Genomic DNA, 18,787 nt, shown 5'->3' on the forward strand with positions numbered 1-18,787 from the left:
TGATATACATGCACGCACGGAGTCAATAAACATTCAATGAACAGCCAAGACCACGGCACATGACAGGGTTTAAATACATGAACTAAACGAGGGACAAGTGTTGAAAATCAAACAAGGGGAAGAGAAAACGAAACTATGCAACGGAACTCAACCATTTCACTGCGAGTTATACTGTGTATGACTATGTTTGTGACAAATAAACCGAACTTGAACTAAAAAGCAAAAGACAGGGAAAACACGGAACACAGAAGCTGGGAGAGACTGATCGTGACACCTTGCTTAAAACGTCAACATGTTTGAATAACAACCACTGTATTATACACTAATACACCAAAAACAGACTACCATTTGTGCCTCCAGTTCTTTTATTATTATTCTTTAACAGTTACATTATCCATCCTGTTAGCTATTATCATTACTTTTACTTGTTATGGCCTCACAGCCTAGACAGAGTCATAACACATTTGGTCTCATTTGGTCTCAGAACAGTCTGTTTTCTTTGTGGCCTCCATACAGGCTAACCTCTGCTCCACAGGGAAATTGAGTGCAGTACAAACACATACACACAGCAATGACAAAGCTTGAGAGAAAACATGAGTCAGGTGTTGTGGTCTGCCTCTGTTTCAGCTATGTGGGTTCAGCCATGAAAGGAGGGAGCGCTGAGCTGTGAGGGGGCTAGTAACAGACTTGAGAGGTGATAATAGTGATTTGCACACAAACACACACACACACACACACACAAGCAGGAAGCAGGTCATACATAACAATAATATAAATCTGTCTTGAAGTCATCTGTATAAAGTGGTAAGATGAAGGCTTCATGGGGCACCTTTTTGTCTGCTGTTGGAGCTCTTGTAAGGATGCAGAGTTTGGATGTTTTATGATGCAACCTCTACTGGAGCCTTGGTCTCATCAGTTCTGACTCTGGATTCGCACTTTTTCAGCACGTTCTTTACTTCGGTTGGCGTCTTTCACTCGCCTCTTCTCCTCTTCTCTTTCCCTTCTTACTCTTTCTTGATCTTCCAGTATATTTTTCTGATGTATTACCTCTTGTTTTTCACGCTCAAGCTGTTCCGCTCTTTGTCTGGCTTCATCTTTCTCTCTAATATGTTGGCTAGCATCAGAACCCATTATGAAATTATTTATTCTAGTTTCCAGTTTATGTTGTGGTGCAAGTTAATGACCTGTAGAGAAGAAAAGACAATGAGGACTAATATGATATACCAGGCAAAAACTGCTTAAGTTTTAATCATTGTGCATTTTAATATAAAAAAGAAATATAAAAATAATAAAGTTTTATTTTTATTGCAATAAGTCCAATATAATAGTTAATATAATATAAATCTTTACTGTCAAATACATCATTCTCATTATGCATAATGACTTTTACAAAATGTCTTAAAGGACTTTAAATGAATAAGCCTGACTTCTTGTCCTATGTAAACTATGTAAGCATGGCATAAAAAAGGTGATCTGCTTTTAGGTGTAAAGTGTGGGGTGTCTAGGAGGCTCCGTTTGTGTATCTTTTATTGCGTCTATTATAAGCTTATGTTCAACTGTATTACAATTAACCAAACTTACAACAATGGACGCATGAATTCAACACCCAGTATTCACACAAAGAGGACAAATATAAATGTCACGGTAAGGTTTTCAGTAGTCTTCACTGAAACACTCACAGGGAGGGGCGCAGGAACTGGAGGGTCGGTGTCCATTGTTATGATCAGATTGTATAATGCTCCTATCGGCACAGTATGCAATCTGTAAATACATGTAGCTCCATCTGTATTACGATATTTAGAGCAACTACTAAGATGTAATACAGAGCGGTGCCGTAAAATAAGAACGTCCCTCGCTTTCACTGGCTCATATTTCTCCACTACATTAGACGCGAAACAGCGGTTACGTCAACCTGGGGTCTGAAGTCAAATTGCCAGTTCATTTTCACTTTAAATATTTTCAGAGCTCATTAACTGTATTTTATTGATGTACCGTTGACCGATTTCGGATTATACATTCCATTACAAATGTGTAATGGTAAAATGAGCTTTTTTTTGTTTGTCTTTTTTTCCATACAAACCGTTTTCAGAAAATGAACAATGAAAAAAAAAAACAAGCTCATATTCGTTTTTAAACATCACAATACAAATATTTTAACTTGGTTTTAGTTCAGAAATCGGTGTTTGGCGGAATAACCCCGATTTTCAGCTTACATGCTTTAACTAAAAAGTAGGTTAAGTCGCTCGACTAGAGCTCTTGTGCGATATTACCGACTGTTCGTCACAAACGTCACGCTTTTCTGTGCACGCTCTCGCGCAGACACTTAACCTGGACAGACCTCGTGAGACAAGTAAAGCCCAGGAACCCCCAGTATTGGCTGTCAGCAAAAAAAGAAAATCAATAACCAACCTAGCTAACCAACGGAACAAAGACGATTTCTAAGTAAACATGTGGTTTAACCTACACTCACCTTTAATCCCACGGGCTTTACTGGGTTGGAAAGACGTAAAGTAAGTTTGGAGTTTTAGCAGGTCTTTATAAACCCTGGTCCTCGACTTTCCACACCTCTAAAGACGAAGCCGTTGAGCTGTTTGTAACGCGCTGAAACTGTCACGTGAAGGTTATTTTTTTTTTAAACGGGACATCACGGGACTGCGACTCCCTATTTCCCGTATATCAGTGATTGCAGCATTTCCCAGAAACACCACCGTTACTTTCACATCCAATGTTTCTTGTAAATCAGAGACTTAAAAAAAAAACTTCGGGATTTTAGAGGCATGCACCTGAGACACAGAACCGGTCTTTGTAACTACGTTTAAAACCATGACTAGTTGGAAAATGTCTCAGAGGGTCCGATCAAACGAGTCCGTCACGAATGTGCATTATCCTCTGGTGATAATTATTAATTAATAATAATTAATTACTTTAACTAAGCTACTCTGCATAAATTAGCTATAGTTTATGAACAGACTGCATCTTTGATATGCTCGGAGACAGTATGAGTATGCATTTTATTTATGCCTTTACAAACAAGTTGCAGTCTATCTTTCTAATATTCTAATATTCGTCCTTTATTAAGACCCTAATCAAAAAACAAAGCAAAACAAAAAAACAACAACAAACAAACAACAACAAAAAACTCTAAAGGGTTGGATGCCATATGTCTTGCCATAACTTGTTATTCAGAACCTAAGATATCTTGTTTTGCCAGTGAAATAGAAACATAACGGCGCTCTTATTCTATTAGCTAAAACGAAAGTATGACAGATAACTCCGAACAACGAACTTCCTTAACAGTGGAGGTGAACTGGAGAAGGGTGTAGCCAGTGTGCCTTATAAATACTGGATTTGCTCTGCATATCTGAAGACCAGAGCATCTGATACACAACGCTGTCGAAAATCAAGCCTTCTTATATTAAGCAACTTTCATAGAGAGGTCTTTGTGTTAAAAGGTAAGACTATTTACATAAATTATGTTTTAGAGGATTCTAGGATAGGCTGGGATGTATTCTATGAGTAAATGACAAAGCACTTTTGAATGCCGTAAATGTAAATGTAAACCCCCGTGGCGTGCACTGACTGCCAAGGGCGCGATTTAAATCTGAATGCTTCTATATGCGCGATTTTACGGCATTTCGCTGCACACGGCAAACAAGCGTTCCTTATGCAAAAAGTAACAGAGACTTTCGTATTTTTAAAAGCACTTTAGTGTAGACACGCACTTTTATTATCTTTTTAAGTACAAAATATAGTTTACTTGACTGAACTAGTTTATTTGTATCATTACATTAAACACAATTAGTAATATATTTAGATAGCTTATTAATCACTGGCCAATGTGATTTTGTACTTCTAGGCATCCCTCTGTTTCTACAGTATTCTAGATCATTGGTAACCTACTGTACTGGCTAGGATGTATTCTATGAGTAAATCACAATGCACTTTTGTAAGTCGCTCCTTATCCACAGCCACTGACTAGCCCTTTCACAGCACTCACAGATATTTATTTTGTGTTTGCACCAAGCTAGTCTCTCTATTATCATGTTGTATGCCTACCCCGAAGGAAAATACAGGTCTGGTGGAAATCTCCAATCTTATAATAAAGATTAGTCAGACACCAATCGATAAAGCAAAAGCAAATCTTATTTATTATTGTCTCAACCTGACAGTTACACACACAAGGCATCTGTATGGGAGACCCAGGATGCTCTTTTCCTCTGCGTTGCTTTATACTGCACTCGGCCCTCTCAACTGGGAGGAACAACACCGAAAAAGGGTTGTTTCGCTCCCTTTCTACCTTAAAATGTGTTTATTTGCTCCCTGCCGGCTTATCTGCCCCTCATCAGAGCGTTTTGTTTTTAGAGCCCATGTGCACAGAGTTTGGAGAAAGAATAACTGTCTGCTCCACATTCTTGTAGCACAAATGCAATATAATTTCCCTTCTTTTGTCATTTTAAGAGAACACCAACAAAATTACATTCTAGTATTAATATATATTAAACACTACAGTACACTAACCAGTTTCAGTACTTAGATTCTTCTTAAGAAGTTTGGACTATGGCATCATTAGTTAAGTTAAGAAGCATGCTACCCATTTTGCAACCTGTTCCATAATCCTGGGAGGGTCATAATCTCCATGCGGCACTGGGGGCCAGTCAATAGATCTCTTAGGAGTCCTTTTGCTACTGCATTGGCATCCTCCTTCACTGTTGGGACTGCCTCAGCCCATTTAAAGAACATGTGTATGATTACCAGACAATACATCTTCCCACAGCTATGGTCTAGTTCAATGAAATCCATCTGCAGGTGTTGAATGGCTGGTCTGTCAGTGGGTGTGCGTGCAGCGGTATCACTATACCATGGCCTACATTGTTTGTGGCACAAATCATGCAGTTTTCATGATATTTCTGCGAGAATATAGTAAATCTCTTTGTGAACCAGTGCTGCGTTATGATATTGTACATCCCTCCTTTTGACACATGGTCCCTACCATGGGCCAGCTAAACATAGTATGGAAACGTTCTCAGCATTTACCATCGGGGCCATACCATACTCTTTCCCTTATATGTGCACCTGCTTTTTTACAGACTGTTTTCTCCTCTGGTAATGCTACACTCTGGAGCTCTGTAAGGTCCGCCGTTGGGGTAAGAGTGTTAGTAGGAGGAAGTGTGTCCTGGCACCTCCACTATGGTGAATTGGTACAATGCTTTTGTTTTCTTATTTTTGGGGTCGTAGATTGCTTCATATTCTACCCCATTTTGTAATTGCTTGACTAGAGAGTGATACCCTGGCCCAATCACTTCTCCCACTATTATGTCTTGCAGAGATGGAGGATATTTTGCCACCATCTTTTTTGGCAACTTTAGTAGAGTTCCTTCTACTTATGCAAGAAGTCTTTGGCATCATCTCTCACCACAATCTGGACAACTTCCATTCTCATTCATGGTCTAGCTTTTTTCCCCTCTCTCAAATGATCACATCAGTGATAGTATTCAGAATGAAAGTCAGCTTTCTGTACATCCATTACAAAATACACAGATGCATTATTTTGTGCATGGTTATTTAGGATATTACACATCCGATTCATTTTGCAGCCGCCCCCCCACTCAGCCATTCAATTCAAGATGAATTAATAATAAATTAACTAGGGGTTTTGGCCCAGTTAAGTGAAGATTACATGAAGCCTACATTCCTGCCAATGAGGAATTTAAATACTGCTTTTAAAGATCTAGACCACTCCAGGCAAACTTGTCTTTTGGAAAAGAAAGCAAGTTGACCAGTAATTTGAGAACATTTATTCAAAAACCCTTTTTAAACTCAATGGCTGGAGCCTATAATTATGCAGACCCACATGACAATTCAGATGGAGTGTACTAGTGGCCTGCAGCAAGTTCACAGACTCGCATCACTTGAAAGCAGAACACTCCTTGATGAACCATTTAAAATCCTGGAAGCCCAATTTGGTTACACCCACACAAGTGAGTAGTTAACTACACAAGTTGGGCAGGAGATGACTGAATTACCCAGGTTCTCCAAAACAGACTGGAACACTCCAGTAGTTACACTTTACCTACAAACATGCTTAGTTCCTCCCTTCACCATTACAGAATGTTCAAAATCTGGACTGCTACCTTCCTCATCCTGGAGCTGTAGACTGAGCTGGGGCAGATCACCCTGAGCATCTAAACAGACATGACACAGGTAGCTGTAAAATGTAGGCCCCAGCCAAAATAAGTTGCAGATGCAAGTACAGTGGTTTTCCAAGCCCTAGTAGTTTTGTCCCCAACAAGTATTCTTATGAAAGACACCGTAATGTCAAGAGCACTCCAACCTCTGTGGTCTCTGATCATTCGTAATGGCAACAAGCTAGTTTCACCTCACTGCTGTTGGTCTGCTGGGGAACTTAATACTACAACATGAGATGTGTGGTCATGTTGATTATCAGGAGAAGTCATCCACTGAAACACATAAGAAAAAAGGAAACACCAAAATACACTTACCAAGACTAAGGACAGCAATCAGGAGCACAAAAACAGAGACTCTTGATGCATCCATTAGAGCCACACAAAACAAAAAAGACTAGTCACTTCCTTGACTCGGACTGGGCTTTAAATAGCTGAACACAAACCGAGACAAGGTGCCCATCTCACCTGGCCTTCATTAACAATAGGTGCTAATTTATTGTGTGGCCAAACAGCTGCTCTGTTGTTACGAGCTTGTTCGATGTGATGAATTCTAACGGGGAACAATGTGTAGACATAATACCTTTATGAATTGTTCGTCCTCGATTGCTTTCCTTATGTCGTACGATCTTCCCCTCTGGGAAATGAACGCCTGATTGATGGAGCGATAAAACGCGATGCCTTAGTGTTCACGCAGTTGTCACTTTTAATTGACATCACTTGCTTATGTAGCGAGTCGCTGATGTAACGGGATTTCATGGCAGTTTTGTTAAATATAGTTAACAGTTAAAGTGTTACAGAACACTTTACTAACATGAGATCAGTTTAAAAAAACGTTACTTTAAGATAAACTTAGCAACAGTTCAACTAAGCTAAAATAGTTGATTGACCACTTCTGAAACGCACGCTTAAAAAAAAAAAATGTTGGCACCTGTGGTTGCCAGAATAATTCTGTAAAAATACAGTAAACATGTAAACAACTTTACAGAACAATTTGTAAACGGGTGACCCGAGTGCCGAAGGACGTGGAGCAGGACGCACAGACTCTCTCCACATGGACAAACATTTATTTACATAAAATATAAAGACTATAGTGGCACTCACGTGTAATACAATAAACATAGGCACATTTAAGACTAACGATTTTTAACATTAACACGAGCTGGACAAACATATTCACTAATGTTACATTTAGACACTAACTAACTAACTAACTAACTAACTAACTAACTAACTAACACGCTACAGTAACAACAGTGCACGCGCTGACACGGGTTTAAATACACAAAGACAAACAAGGTGCAGGTGTGTGCAGGCGTGGTTACAAACTAAGATCCTCCCACTGCACGTGGCGGGCCAAACCACGTGACTCGCGAGAGGCGAGTGTTCCTTCACATTAACACTGTTGCAATTGACAAAAAAGTACATTTTGAACCAGTAAATCCAACAGCTATTTTTTTTGTGATAAATTAACATGATCACACTTTTATTAAACTAATAATTTTAGTAATATTTACATGCAGTTGTCATACCAAATAACATTATTTAACTGTCAAACCCTCGTTATAACACTCTCAGTTAACTGGGGTTTTTTTATTTTATTTTATTTTTTTTATAATGTACTGTCCTTAGCTTTTATAATATACTATTCCTCAACACTACAGGCAGACGGAGAGCATCTTAGATGATTTCATTAAATTGCCTTCATACAGATATTCAATTTTTACCATGAATGTGAAAAATGTAATCTAGTGCACATAGATTAAGAATTTTACAATTGAAAAGCAAAGCTATACATACCTTAAGTTACTGTACTGAAAGAATCCAACAATAGCTCATCACCAACAAACTTTTGTCTGAAACTTTTATTTGCTTCTAAGGTCCTGTCCACATATATCTGGATATTTCTGAAAACATGTTTTTCCCCTGTCTTCAGCAACATTTCTGAAAATTTCTCTGCCCACACAAGAATGCAAAAACAAAGTTCGATGACAAATTCCTTAAGAAACAAATGCCAAAAGCCAAAACAGAAATACATTCTATGCAAAATAAAGATTTTGTCACTGTATTGTTCAAACAGCAGGTCTCCATAATTCAATCTCAGATACACTCATAGCCCAATCTATACCAGAAAAAAAGCTTAAAATCTGGAGGCCAAAAAACTGAACAAATGCTGCATTTTCAAAACTATTCAGATATGTGAGGAGGTATCTTAAGCTTGTCTAACTGAGTAGATAAGCTGAATCAAATCTTTAAACTGTGAGTGAGGCATGTCACATGCCATACATCTTACTTAGTCCATATTCAGGCATACCATTCATGAACGGAAAGTTCCTGAATTAAGGTAAGGACTCCAGGGTTCACAGGTAGACAGGATGTGTTTGTCTTCTCCACTTTAGTGGCCTTATCTGGGTTGATGGAGAAAAAGCACCTTGGGAAATAGAAGAAAAACTGATGACTGTACAAATAATACTGTCATTAACAAGAAAAAAAACTTCACATAAACCATTTTTATTCAAACTATTTTAAAGACACATAATACTAAACATGTAAAATGACAACTCCCCTAAACCACAAATGACTGCCTAGATCTAGATTTGTGCCAGTTCAAGAAAGTAAAAATGTTGGATAACATTATTCAGAAGACACAGAAACTCCAGGGTTGATGCCAGCTCTGATGGGTAGTGGATAATAATAGCTCCCAAACATCATGCACAGGGTGGAAATGAAGGAGGGGATGTTGTCTTATACAGAGTTTTGATCCACGCTCAACATGAACCATCCAGAAGAATAGCAAGATTGTCCTTTAAAATAAAAAATTAATAATTCAGACAAAATTAAAACAAGACATGTTTCTGAAACATCTCACAAAATCTATGAACTTTACAGTGCAGCACGTAACCCTTCAAAGTGTCAAGTGTTTTGCAACAAAAATGGCAAGTAAGCATTTTTTAGCAAACAAACCAACAAAACTGCCTGTTAAGGTTTTAGCCTCCTCTACTGAGATTGCAAAAACCACCGCATTGATTCAGAGCTCATATATTTTAAAATGTAAAAATACAGGCCTTTATTTTTGCAGGAATGGAAAATTTACATTGAAAATCATTATAGTTAAATTGGAACTGGCCTTAAGGCACTATAAATATGACCAAATGACATTATTTTGTAATGAAAACAGAAAATAAAAATAAAGAACTAATGAAGAGCAATGGAACGATAGTGATTTTCTTTCAATTTATATGCTGTGATGGGCAGATAAAATAACATATTTATTAATGTTCTGAAATGCATGTGCCTAATAATAAATCTGTCATTCATCTGTCTAAATATTAACAACATACTCCATGTTCCCTGCAGTTATTTTATTTTGTACAGTGAACATAAATAGGAAAGTGTTAACATTTCAAATTAACTCCTTAAAAGTTTTAAATCAAGGAGGCTGTAAAAATAGTGCATGTAATGCCTTTTTATTGACCTATTACTACAGTGTTACTACTATCTACTGATATGTTGTTAAATATAGGTCCAGTCGATTCTAACCAGACACATCACCTGATTTAACCTTTCATATAAACACAATTTTACTGCGTCTGTACACATTCTTATTTATAACATATAACATATGAATTTGTAAACTCAACATTGTCATGATGTAATTTTAACTGTATTGTATTGCTCTTTGTATTACAGGGCATTTTGTGTTTAAACTAGAGCAATCAGTAGATTCTACAAAGAAATATTCTTCTTTTAACATATGGTTATTTTAAAATTAACAGTTGTGTTTTGTTTAGTGTTTTGTATGGTATACTGTAATTTACACATTGTTTCATTGTCTTTCTATTTACACTTTTTAAATGTCATGATTTTTTACAGCATTTTACTGTTAATTTCACAGACATGTCTACAGTGCATTGGCACACTATTGAAAAGGCCCCAGAATAGATTGTTCATGAAAATGTTCTTTCTGGGTGATTATGCCCTGAACTCCCATCCAGAAGTGTATGAGTCTAAGTCCCCAAAGCCTTTAACTCCTAGATGATACTCAATTGAGAAAATAATTTATGAGAATGTCAATTATGAAAAGAAAAGGAATAGGATCATAGCAAACTGCAAAAAAATAACTTCTTTCTATTGTGCCAGGCAAAGTCACCTTTCAATTCTTCTGTGACTACTGCTCTCTGCTGTGTTGTACCTTTTCATGTGGATACCTGAGCTGATCTGTGAAGCACTCCCAGAAGCAAAATATCTTTCTGCCTCCTGCTACACCTCTTGAATTTGAATATGGCCCAAAATCTTATGTTCAACTCTGTGGCTGGTGCCATTACATAAATAAATTCCTCCCTGCATTACAACAAGAACTGTATGGGTTTATATTTGTGGCCAATTTCAACATGAACTTTAATAGGTTATATTTGTGTCAAATTTCTGAGTATGGAAGAGGATATTTTTTTAATCCATAAAGAGAATTTTGCATGACCAATATATATTGTCATGCACAAAATTATTAATTTTGAATAATCAAAAACAAACTTTGTTAAAGTTAGTTTATCTGCTTTATTGGAGTTTTGATTTTTAACCTTTATCGCCATCATACAGTTCTGCTTATGTTTCATTTGCTCTCTACATTTACCTGCTCTAGCTGGCCTCAAAGTTTTACCTGTAGTCTTTCTCAACATACACAGCATTATAAAATATCCTAATTTTAAAAAGAGTTTCAGTAATACACTGTTTCTAGAAATAGTATTTATCATATTTTTAAAAGCTTTTTTCACTATCTATCTATCTATCTATCTATCTATCTATCTATCTATCTATCTATCTATCTATATATATATATATATATATATATATATATATATATATATATATATATATATATATATATATATTTAAGCTGTTTTCAGAACTATTAACATGACTGGTAACCTGTGCTTCGACCTAACAGATGTCTGACAGTGAAATCATTGAATTGGCGGGTCTTGGAAGACCTTTCCAGTTGGGAATGTTGTATGACTGTCGAAGAGATGCTCTCATACCAGGTACAGAAAATTTGAAAATTTTAACATACTGCTAGTTTTACTATTGCACTTTTGCAACAAATGCAAAACATAAAAAAAGAAATTTGATAAATCCTACATCTCATTTTGCACAGACTATCATTAAAGCTAATATATGTTTTGGTCCTTAAAACCTAAGTTTAAGGTAAAAATCATACACCACTAATTTGGATAATAGGTATATGTTATGATAATATGTACAGATATGGATTACATGAAAAACATTATATAACTGTAAAAGATAATTTCATTACACATTAACACACTGGCACTAAAGTGCTTTTTTTCCAAATAATTTGTGATGTGACTCAGATTCATCCTTTCATCCTTCAGCAGCCATCATTTATATGATTAAGAATTAAATCCTAATTCAATAATTACTAATTAAATAAATTGTTTAGGATTGTCATGATTATTTCATCAATATCACATTCTTAATAGAATAGAGTATATAAAATCGATTCATTGTTATTATAGCAAAAACATGCACTTTGAGATTATTCAAATAATTACTGTCTTGCCATACATATTGGCACCCATGAACTTCTTTCAGAATTCTCCCAGAAAATTATTACAATTACAAATTTTTAAAAAAGTCAACTCTGACATTCAGGCAGTGTTATCTCAGTGGTTAAGATCCTTAACTTGAACCCTCCCTCTGCCAAGTTGCCACTGTTGGGGCCCTTAACCCTAAATTGCTCAAGTTGTAATCAGTCATAATTGTAACTTGCTTTGGATAAAAGTGTCAGATGAATGATATAATTTAACCCAGCTTTTCTTTCAGAAAACTTGAACAAAATTAGGATGATGTTTTTAAAAGCCTTCAAATATTTTGCCTCTTCATACATCTCAGAGACCCTGGCACTCTTATTGATTGTCCTACAAGGAAACATTCCTCAGCCAATAGTAATTTCTGATTTTAAAACACTACTGAACAAAAACTTACTTAAAATAATTTCTTTTACATTTATTGTTAAAATGAAATATTGAGGATAAAGAATTGTCAATAATGTGCATAAAGGTAAATGAAAAACAAAAGTACCAATATTATATAGAAATAAATATGCTGAAATGGTAATAGTAATCCAATTTGCAATGTTTTCTTAATCAAAGTAATTGGTAATTAAAGTTCAATCAAAGTGCACTAGTAATTAAACAACAAAAATGATATTATAAATAGATAATTTTTTGGAGCCCCCCAAAATAAATGCAACCAAAGTCATTTTAGCTTTTATTCCTATTTTTCTTGATATCATGATTTCAATTTATACTACTACAAATTATATTCTTGATATAAATGTAATGTTTACTAGTAGAAATAAAATTCTTCATATCAAGAATTAAATTATTATATATACAAATTAAATTCTTACTAGTAAAAATAATTTTTTTATCAGTAAAAATCTAATGTCTGCTAGTGATAATTCCTAACTCTAAAGGCCCGAGTGCCGCAGTACAAGAAGCAGGATGTTCAGACTCCCTTGACGGTGATAGACGGTTATTGTGAAACACAGAAGACAAGGGCACTCAAATAAATGGTGTAAACGTAGTACATAAAACATCATGAAACACAAACACTAACGAGCAACAATACACATGCGTTTAAGTTTACACATCCATATCCAACGACTGACAACACAGCGCACACCAATGTCAGTTTAAATACACAGGCACTATACACACTAACCCTGGCAGGCCAAACCATGTGACCAGCAAAAGAGGAGCAATCCGTGACATTAACTTTTCCCATTCTTTTTAAAGAAGAAATAATTTTAACTAGTACAAATTCAATACACACATGTAGAAATAAAATGTGTACTAGAAAAAACTTTTACATGAAGGAATTGCATTTTTACCAGTAAGAACAGGAACCAGTACAGGAAAAATATGAAGATGGCTGGGCAATGAGAATTTTTATTACTTTTATTCTTCTGTGAATATAAAATGACTTGAAATATATTAGAAGAATAATATTACAAAGTATATATGAATAAATATTTAAAGGTTAATTGTATTGTATTTAATTGCGCTCATTAATTGTATGGTATTTTCTAAATTCAGGTATCACACTTTGGGATTCAGAGACACTGAAAAAAAACATAAATGTGAAGCCACAGCCAAACACTGACTTTAAAATCATCACCTCAGACTCCAGCAAAGACAAGTCATCAGCTTTGAATGTCGCTGCCTCACTTGAGGCTAGTTTTCTCTCCGGGTTAGTCAGTGTGAAAGGGTCAGCAGAGTTCTTAAGTAACAGGAAAAAATCTAAGCACCATTCTCGAGTCACCTTGCAGTACAAGACTATCACTCGTTTTGAGCAGCTAACTATGGAGCATCTTGGAGTTGGGAACATTAAACACTGTAATATGTTTGAAGAGGGCTCTGCCACACATGTTGTTACTGGCATTTTGTATGGTGCTCAAGCTTTTTTTGTTTTTGACAAGGAGATTTCCTCAAATGAAAACCATCAAGAAATACAAGGAAACCTGCATGCATGCATCAAAAAGATTCCTCTCATTTCAATTGAAGGGGAAGCATCTTTGAAAATGACTGAGGCTGAACAGCAAGAGAGCACCACATTCAACTGTACCTTCCATGGAGACTTTGCTCTAAGCAACAACCCGGTGTCCTTCCTTGATGCCATTAAGGTGTACTCAGAGCTTCCAAAGCTTCTTGGGGAAAATGGAGAATGTGCTGTACCTATGACTGTGTGGCTCTACCCCTTAAAAAAACTTGACTCAGCAGCTGCTACGCTGGTTAGGGAAATAAGTGTCAGCCTGGTGCGACGTGCTCACCATATCATCGATGCCCTGGATGATGCTGACCTGCAGTGCCAGGACCTGATGAATGATGATATGGCCAATCTGTTCACTGAAATCAAAGCCAAGCTCAGAAAATTCAAAGACATGTGTATGGAGTATAAAATGGTGTTTCAAAAACAGCTCTGTAAGCTTCTTCCATCTATAAGGGGGGGAGGAACAGAAGAACAGGAACTTGTGACTTTACTGACCAGCGTGGAAAGGTCTCCCTTTCAGGGTGCTCTCATATCTGCTTATATGAATGACAAAGAAAAAGAGATGAACGTTCTCAGATCATACCTGGACATCATGAAAGAGGTCCCTGTGTTTTCCTCCAGTAATGACTTGATCAAAGAAGTTCTAAAGTCAGTTAATGACTATGTGGTAGTTTTTGCATTCACATCTCTAGAAGAGCAAGAGTCACACCTTTTTGACATGGAGAAATATCTGAAGGAAACGTCAGAGAACAGTGACAGAATAATCTCATACGAACCCAGCTCTACAAAGGCAAAGCAGTGGTTCTGTGGCAATGTGGCTACTCTAACCTTGCAAAGTGTACGACTGTTTGTAGAGTTCAAGGAGGCCAACTGTGGAAGAGAAAATGTTGCATTCTGCATTGCATCAATCCCAAGCAAAGTCAGTGTAGCCTCATCAATTCAAGTTTATGAGAAAGGCTCACTGTTGAGTTCGCAGTATGAGCTTCCTTCAAAGCCACCTGCGCCAACCATCTTGAATGCTGAACATGACTGTATTAAAATGGAAATCAACAAACCAGCACATGGTGTCAATAGTGTGGGGTCATATATTATCTTGTACCAACCAGTACAAAGTTCAGAGTGGATTAAATTGAACACAGAGAGTAATTCCCCCCTGGTTACTGTCAAGGATTTAGAGCCAAATAAAGAATATCGCTTTAGTTGCCAGGCTGTGTGTTGCCCAGGGGTAAGTCTGACTAGTGATGCAACGCAATTGTTTAAGACCCGCCCATGTAGTCCTCCTGGACCTCCCAAAATGAAATTTACAGAATCAGGTGCAGTAACGATAACTTGGGACATTCCTACATCCATTGGGGAGCAAGCTGAAGTCACTGAGTATGTCATAGAGTACACACAGGATAAGAAAGGTAAACCATGGATATCTACGACCTCCACAACGAGAGAGTGTACATTAAAGACCCTGACAAATGACATTTCTTACACCATCAGAGTTTCGGCCAACTGTGGAATTGCAGGAATGAGTCTCCCCAGTGTGGAGACTACTATTCAGCCTTCTGACAAGCCTAGAAAAACATCACATGAAAGCAGGAGTCAGCTCTTCTTGGAGCAATCGTCAGTCATAGAAAAAGGCAATCCAACTGTTCGTGTATTGCACCTGCAAAGCAGGTATAGTAAGAATGAGGGTGTCAAACACTCTGTCTTTGGCCAAAAGGTGGAGGCTGCAAAAAACAAAGTGATCCTTTTACTTGGGGCAACAGGTTCAGGAAAAACAACCCTCATCAATGCAATGATCAATTACATTCTAGGTGTAAAGTGGGGGGAAAATTATCGCTTCAAATTGATCAATGAAGTAACCAATCGATCACAGGCAGAAAGTCAGACAACTGAAGTTACGTCTTATGAGCTGTATAACCAACCAGGCTTTCAGGTCCCCTACTCTTTGACCATTGTGGATACTCCAGGGTTTGGAGATACCCGTGGGATAGAACACGACAAACAGATCACAGAGCAGATTAAGAACTTCCTTTGTAACCCTTTGGGGATTCAGCATATTGATGCTGTCTGCTTTGTCATTCAGGCTTCTCTTGCCCGCCTCAGTCCCACTCAGAAATACATATTTGATTCAGTCCTCTCAATCTTTGGCAAAGACATTGCAGAGAACATAATGATTATGGTGACATTTGCACATGGGACAGACATCCCGGCTCTAGAGGCCATCAGTGCAGCTGAAGTTCCCTGCCAAAAAAATAAAAAGGGACTCCCCACTCACTTCAGTTTCAACAACTCATCTTTGTATGCTCAGAATGTGACCATAGATGATTCTGATAATGAATCAGATGATGAAGATAACTACAGTGATACTACAAAACAGAATGAGATGACCTGGGCCTCTAATTTTAAAAAAATGAAGGCATTTTTTAGAGCACTGAAGGACAGTGAAAGCAGAGATCTCAAAATGACTATACAGGTCTTGGAAGAGCGTGAACGACTAGCAAGAGCCATGGAGGCCCTTGCCCCTCAGATCAAGGCTGGTCTCTCAAAGTGCGCAGAGATTGAGAGCAAAAAGCAGATGTTGAAAAATGAGAATGAAAAAATGAAGGAAAATGAGAATTTTGAACAAGAGGTGGAAGAGGTCAAACCAATTAGAACTGCAGTTAACTGCTTTACCATGAACTGCAACAGGTGTTTTTTCACATGCCACTCCAGCTGCTTCCTTCCTGAAGAAGATTCCATCAGCACTTGTGCCGTGTTTGATAAGCAGTTGAAATGTGTAGTGTGCCCTGGAAACTGCCATTATTCCAACCATGTAAAGGAGAATGTTATGTGGACATATGAAACAATAAAAAAGACACAAACAATCAAAGAATTAAGAGATAACTTCAACAAGGCAAAGACAGCATTCATGTCCACACATGACATGTTGGAAAAACTAGATAAAGAATACAAACATATTTACTCCAAGTTGAAGGACCTGGTTAAACTGTCTTTCAGTTGCCTTAGGAGGCTGGATGAGATTGCACTGAAACCAAGGTCCCTGTCTGCAAAAGAGTACTTTGAGTTACTGATTAAGACAGAAGAGGATGAGAAAAAGCCCGGCTTTGAGGAACGCATTGTTAAACTGCAGAAAATGAAAGAAGAGTTTGAAAACCTGGAAAAAATTGCTGAAGGAGGGCATGATTTACACTAAGAGAATAAATGAAGAAAATGAATAAACTGTGAAGAAGATGTAACCACTATGGCTGGCTTTGTTGATTGACATAAAAAGTTAAATGAAATAAAATAAATCAATATGTTCATATAACTGGAGAAACTGCTATGACTGTACCCTGGTTCCACCTCCCTATTCCTAATACACCTCCACCTCCATTTTCCTCCAGTGCAGTTGTTCGAATCAACTAATTTTATGATTGTTCATTCATCTTTCCTACATTAACTTCTAAAACCTAATGTTACAATAAAGCATGAAATGAAGAACATGATTGTATGAAGAACATGATGTAGTAGAACTTTAGATCAAAAGTTAATCTCTTTCTTTTAATACTTCTAAAAGAGATGACTGCATGGTTATAGGGTATGTTTGACTGTATGCCAGACAGTATTACACTGTCTATATCACATTTATTGGCATCCTGTCCATGCTAGGCAGTAATGCTGAGTCTTCTCCTGCAGTGCTTATTAAGATGGGCAAACACAGAATAATGGATTTATACTGGATATTACTAGTTCAAGTTTTCTTAAAAGCAAATTATACAGCATTTCTGCAAAGGACTTTGCTGAAACACAAGTCATTGTGTTGCAGTTAAAAGTTGTGTGCCGCATCCACAAGTTCATGGCAAATTCAGGTATTAAAGTAAATCCTTGTTTAAGCAGAACATGAATAAACCTAAATTGTCAAATTGATGAATTTGTGCTTTCATTTCTTTGAAAAAATATTTCATTTTAATCACAAATGATTTTTCAGCTTATCTTGGGATTCCCTGTATGACGGGACGGGGAAGGGGAGGGTACTGATACCCTGTTGGTAAGCTACAGCACTGCGATAACCCAGTGTACTGTGCAACATAGTGTGTCAGGCACAATGTCTAAAAGGAAAACTCGGGGAACATAAGAGACTCTTTTAAAAAGCAGCAGTGTGTTGTAAATAGACTTAGAGCATGTTTATGTGTACTATATGCAAATGTTTGTACAAATGAGACTATATGATCCTAAAGTCAAACAAGTCGGTTATATATAAGACATTTTTGCATGACAACTGCCTGTTTCTTATACATTTTTTTCAGTAAAGTGCAGATCACATGAGATTTTGTAGAAGGGGCATCATTAGAAATATATGAATAAGAAAATTGCACAAATAAAACAACCCTCTATTAACACCTACCCAAAATGCTGCATTGTTTAATGCAGAATCGTTTTTAGTCTGCTTTTTTGTTACAACCACAAACAAACCAAATCCTGGCAGTGAATCTGGAACACACAGGACGCAATACAACACATGCATTCATCTTTTCGTTTTTTAAGTAACATCACATTAGCATTTCTTCATCAATCATCAGGATTCATCTGTCAATTTATTTTTGTACATTTGTAATATACATTCAGATTACGTATTTTCCTTTTTTTATGTTTAAATTGCACAGCTTTCATCAACATTCCCTGATAAAGAGTATCTCCATCTCATAGTGCATGACACAAACTGACTGAGATTTTAACAAATCATTGCAGAGCGATCGGTAATGGTGTCACACATCACTCAAACAAATCTTTCATTGTCAAACTGTTATCTAGATTTCAGAGTTGTTCGGTAGCAGCACCTCTCCCAGGTCCTAGGGCCCCTTTATCTTAGTATATTGCAAATTTGGAGACTAGGTGGGACGGTTAAATAAGATTTGTTGACAATTTAAACTAATGATGCATGCTTATTTGTAGGAGCTAAATAACATTTAAAGGGGGACTATAGCCCCCCGAAACAGGCCGAACAATAATCCTGCTTTGTAGTCCTAAATAATAAAAATATATAATAAGCACAGCAACTA

General features: G+C 36.9%; 1 protein-coding gene and 1 long non-coding RNA gene across 3 annotated transcripts; one reads left to right on the forward strand and one right to left on the reverse strand.

The window, feature by feature from the left end:
• Nucleotides 1-347: 347 nt before the first annotated feature.
• Nucleotides 348-2,627, reverse strand: LOC113568497. Its single transcript, XR_003409595.2, has 3 exons — nucleotides 2,471-2,627; nucleotides 1,680-1,761; nucleotides 348-1,184 (listed from the first exon to the last, which is right to left on the reverse strand). It is a non-coding gene; the product is annotated as an uncharacterized LOC113568497 (long non-coding RNA).
• Nucleotides 2,628-3,335: 708 nt separating this feature from the next.
• On the forward strand, nucleotides 3,336-17,654 carry LOC113568498. 2 transcript variants are annotated; one of them, XM_035525283.1, is made up of 4 exons: nucleotides 3,336-3,452; nucleotides 5,088-5,144; nucleotides 11,128-11,221; nucleotides 13,301-17,654. In XM_035525283.1, the coding sequence occupies exons 3-4, from the start codon at nucleotides 11,128-11,130 to the stop codon at nucleotides 16,939-16,941; spliced, it is 3,735 nt and encodes a 1,244-aa protein (XP_035381176.1). In that variant the 5' UTR covers nucleotides 3,336-3,452; nucleotides 5,088-5,144; the 3' UTR covers nucleotides 16,942-17,654. The 2 variants fall into 2 exon arrangements, with proteins under 2 accessions (XP_035381176.1, XP_035381175.1); XM_035525282.1 differs by lacking the exon at nucleotides 5,088-5,144 and having other exon boundaries at nucleotides 3,337-3,452.
• Nucleotides 17,655-18,787: the final 1,133 nt, after the last annotated feature.

Source organism: Electrophorus electricus, chromosome 4 (assembly GCF_013358815.1).
Source record: "Electrophorus electricus isolate fEleEle1 chromosome 4, fEleEle1.pri, whole genome shotgun sequence".
In the NCBI taxonomy this organism is placed as follows: Eukaryota; Metazoa; Chordata; class Actinopteri; order Gymnotiformes; family Gymnotidae; genus Electrophorus; species Electrophorus electricus.

Bases quoted from the DNA above. Each gene is read 5' to 3' on its own strand.
- LOC113568498 (XM_035525283.1), top strand. From the start codon at position 11,128: ATGTCTGACAGTGAAATCATTGAATTGGCGGGTCTTGGAAGACCTTTC. The intron at 11,222-13,300 runs GTACAGAAAATT...TTCTAAATTCAG, and splicing joins AAGAGATGCTCTCATACCAG to GTATCACACTTTGGGATTCA.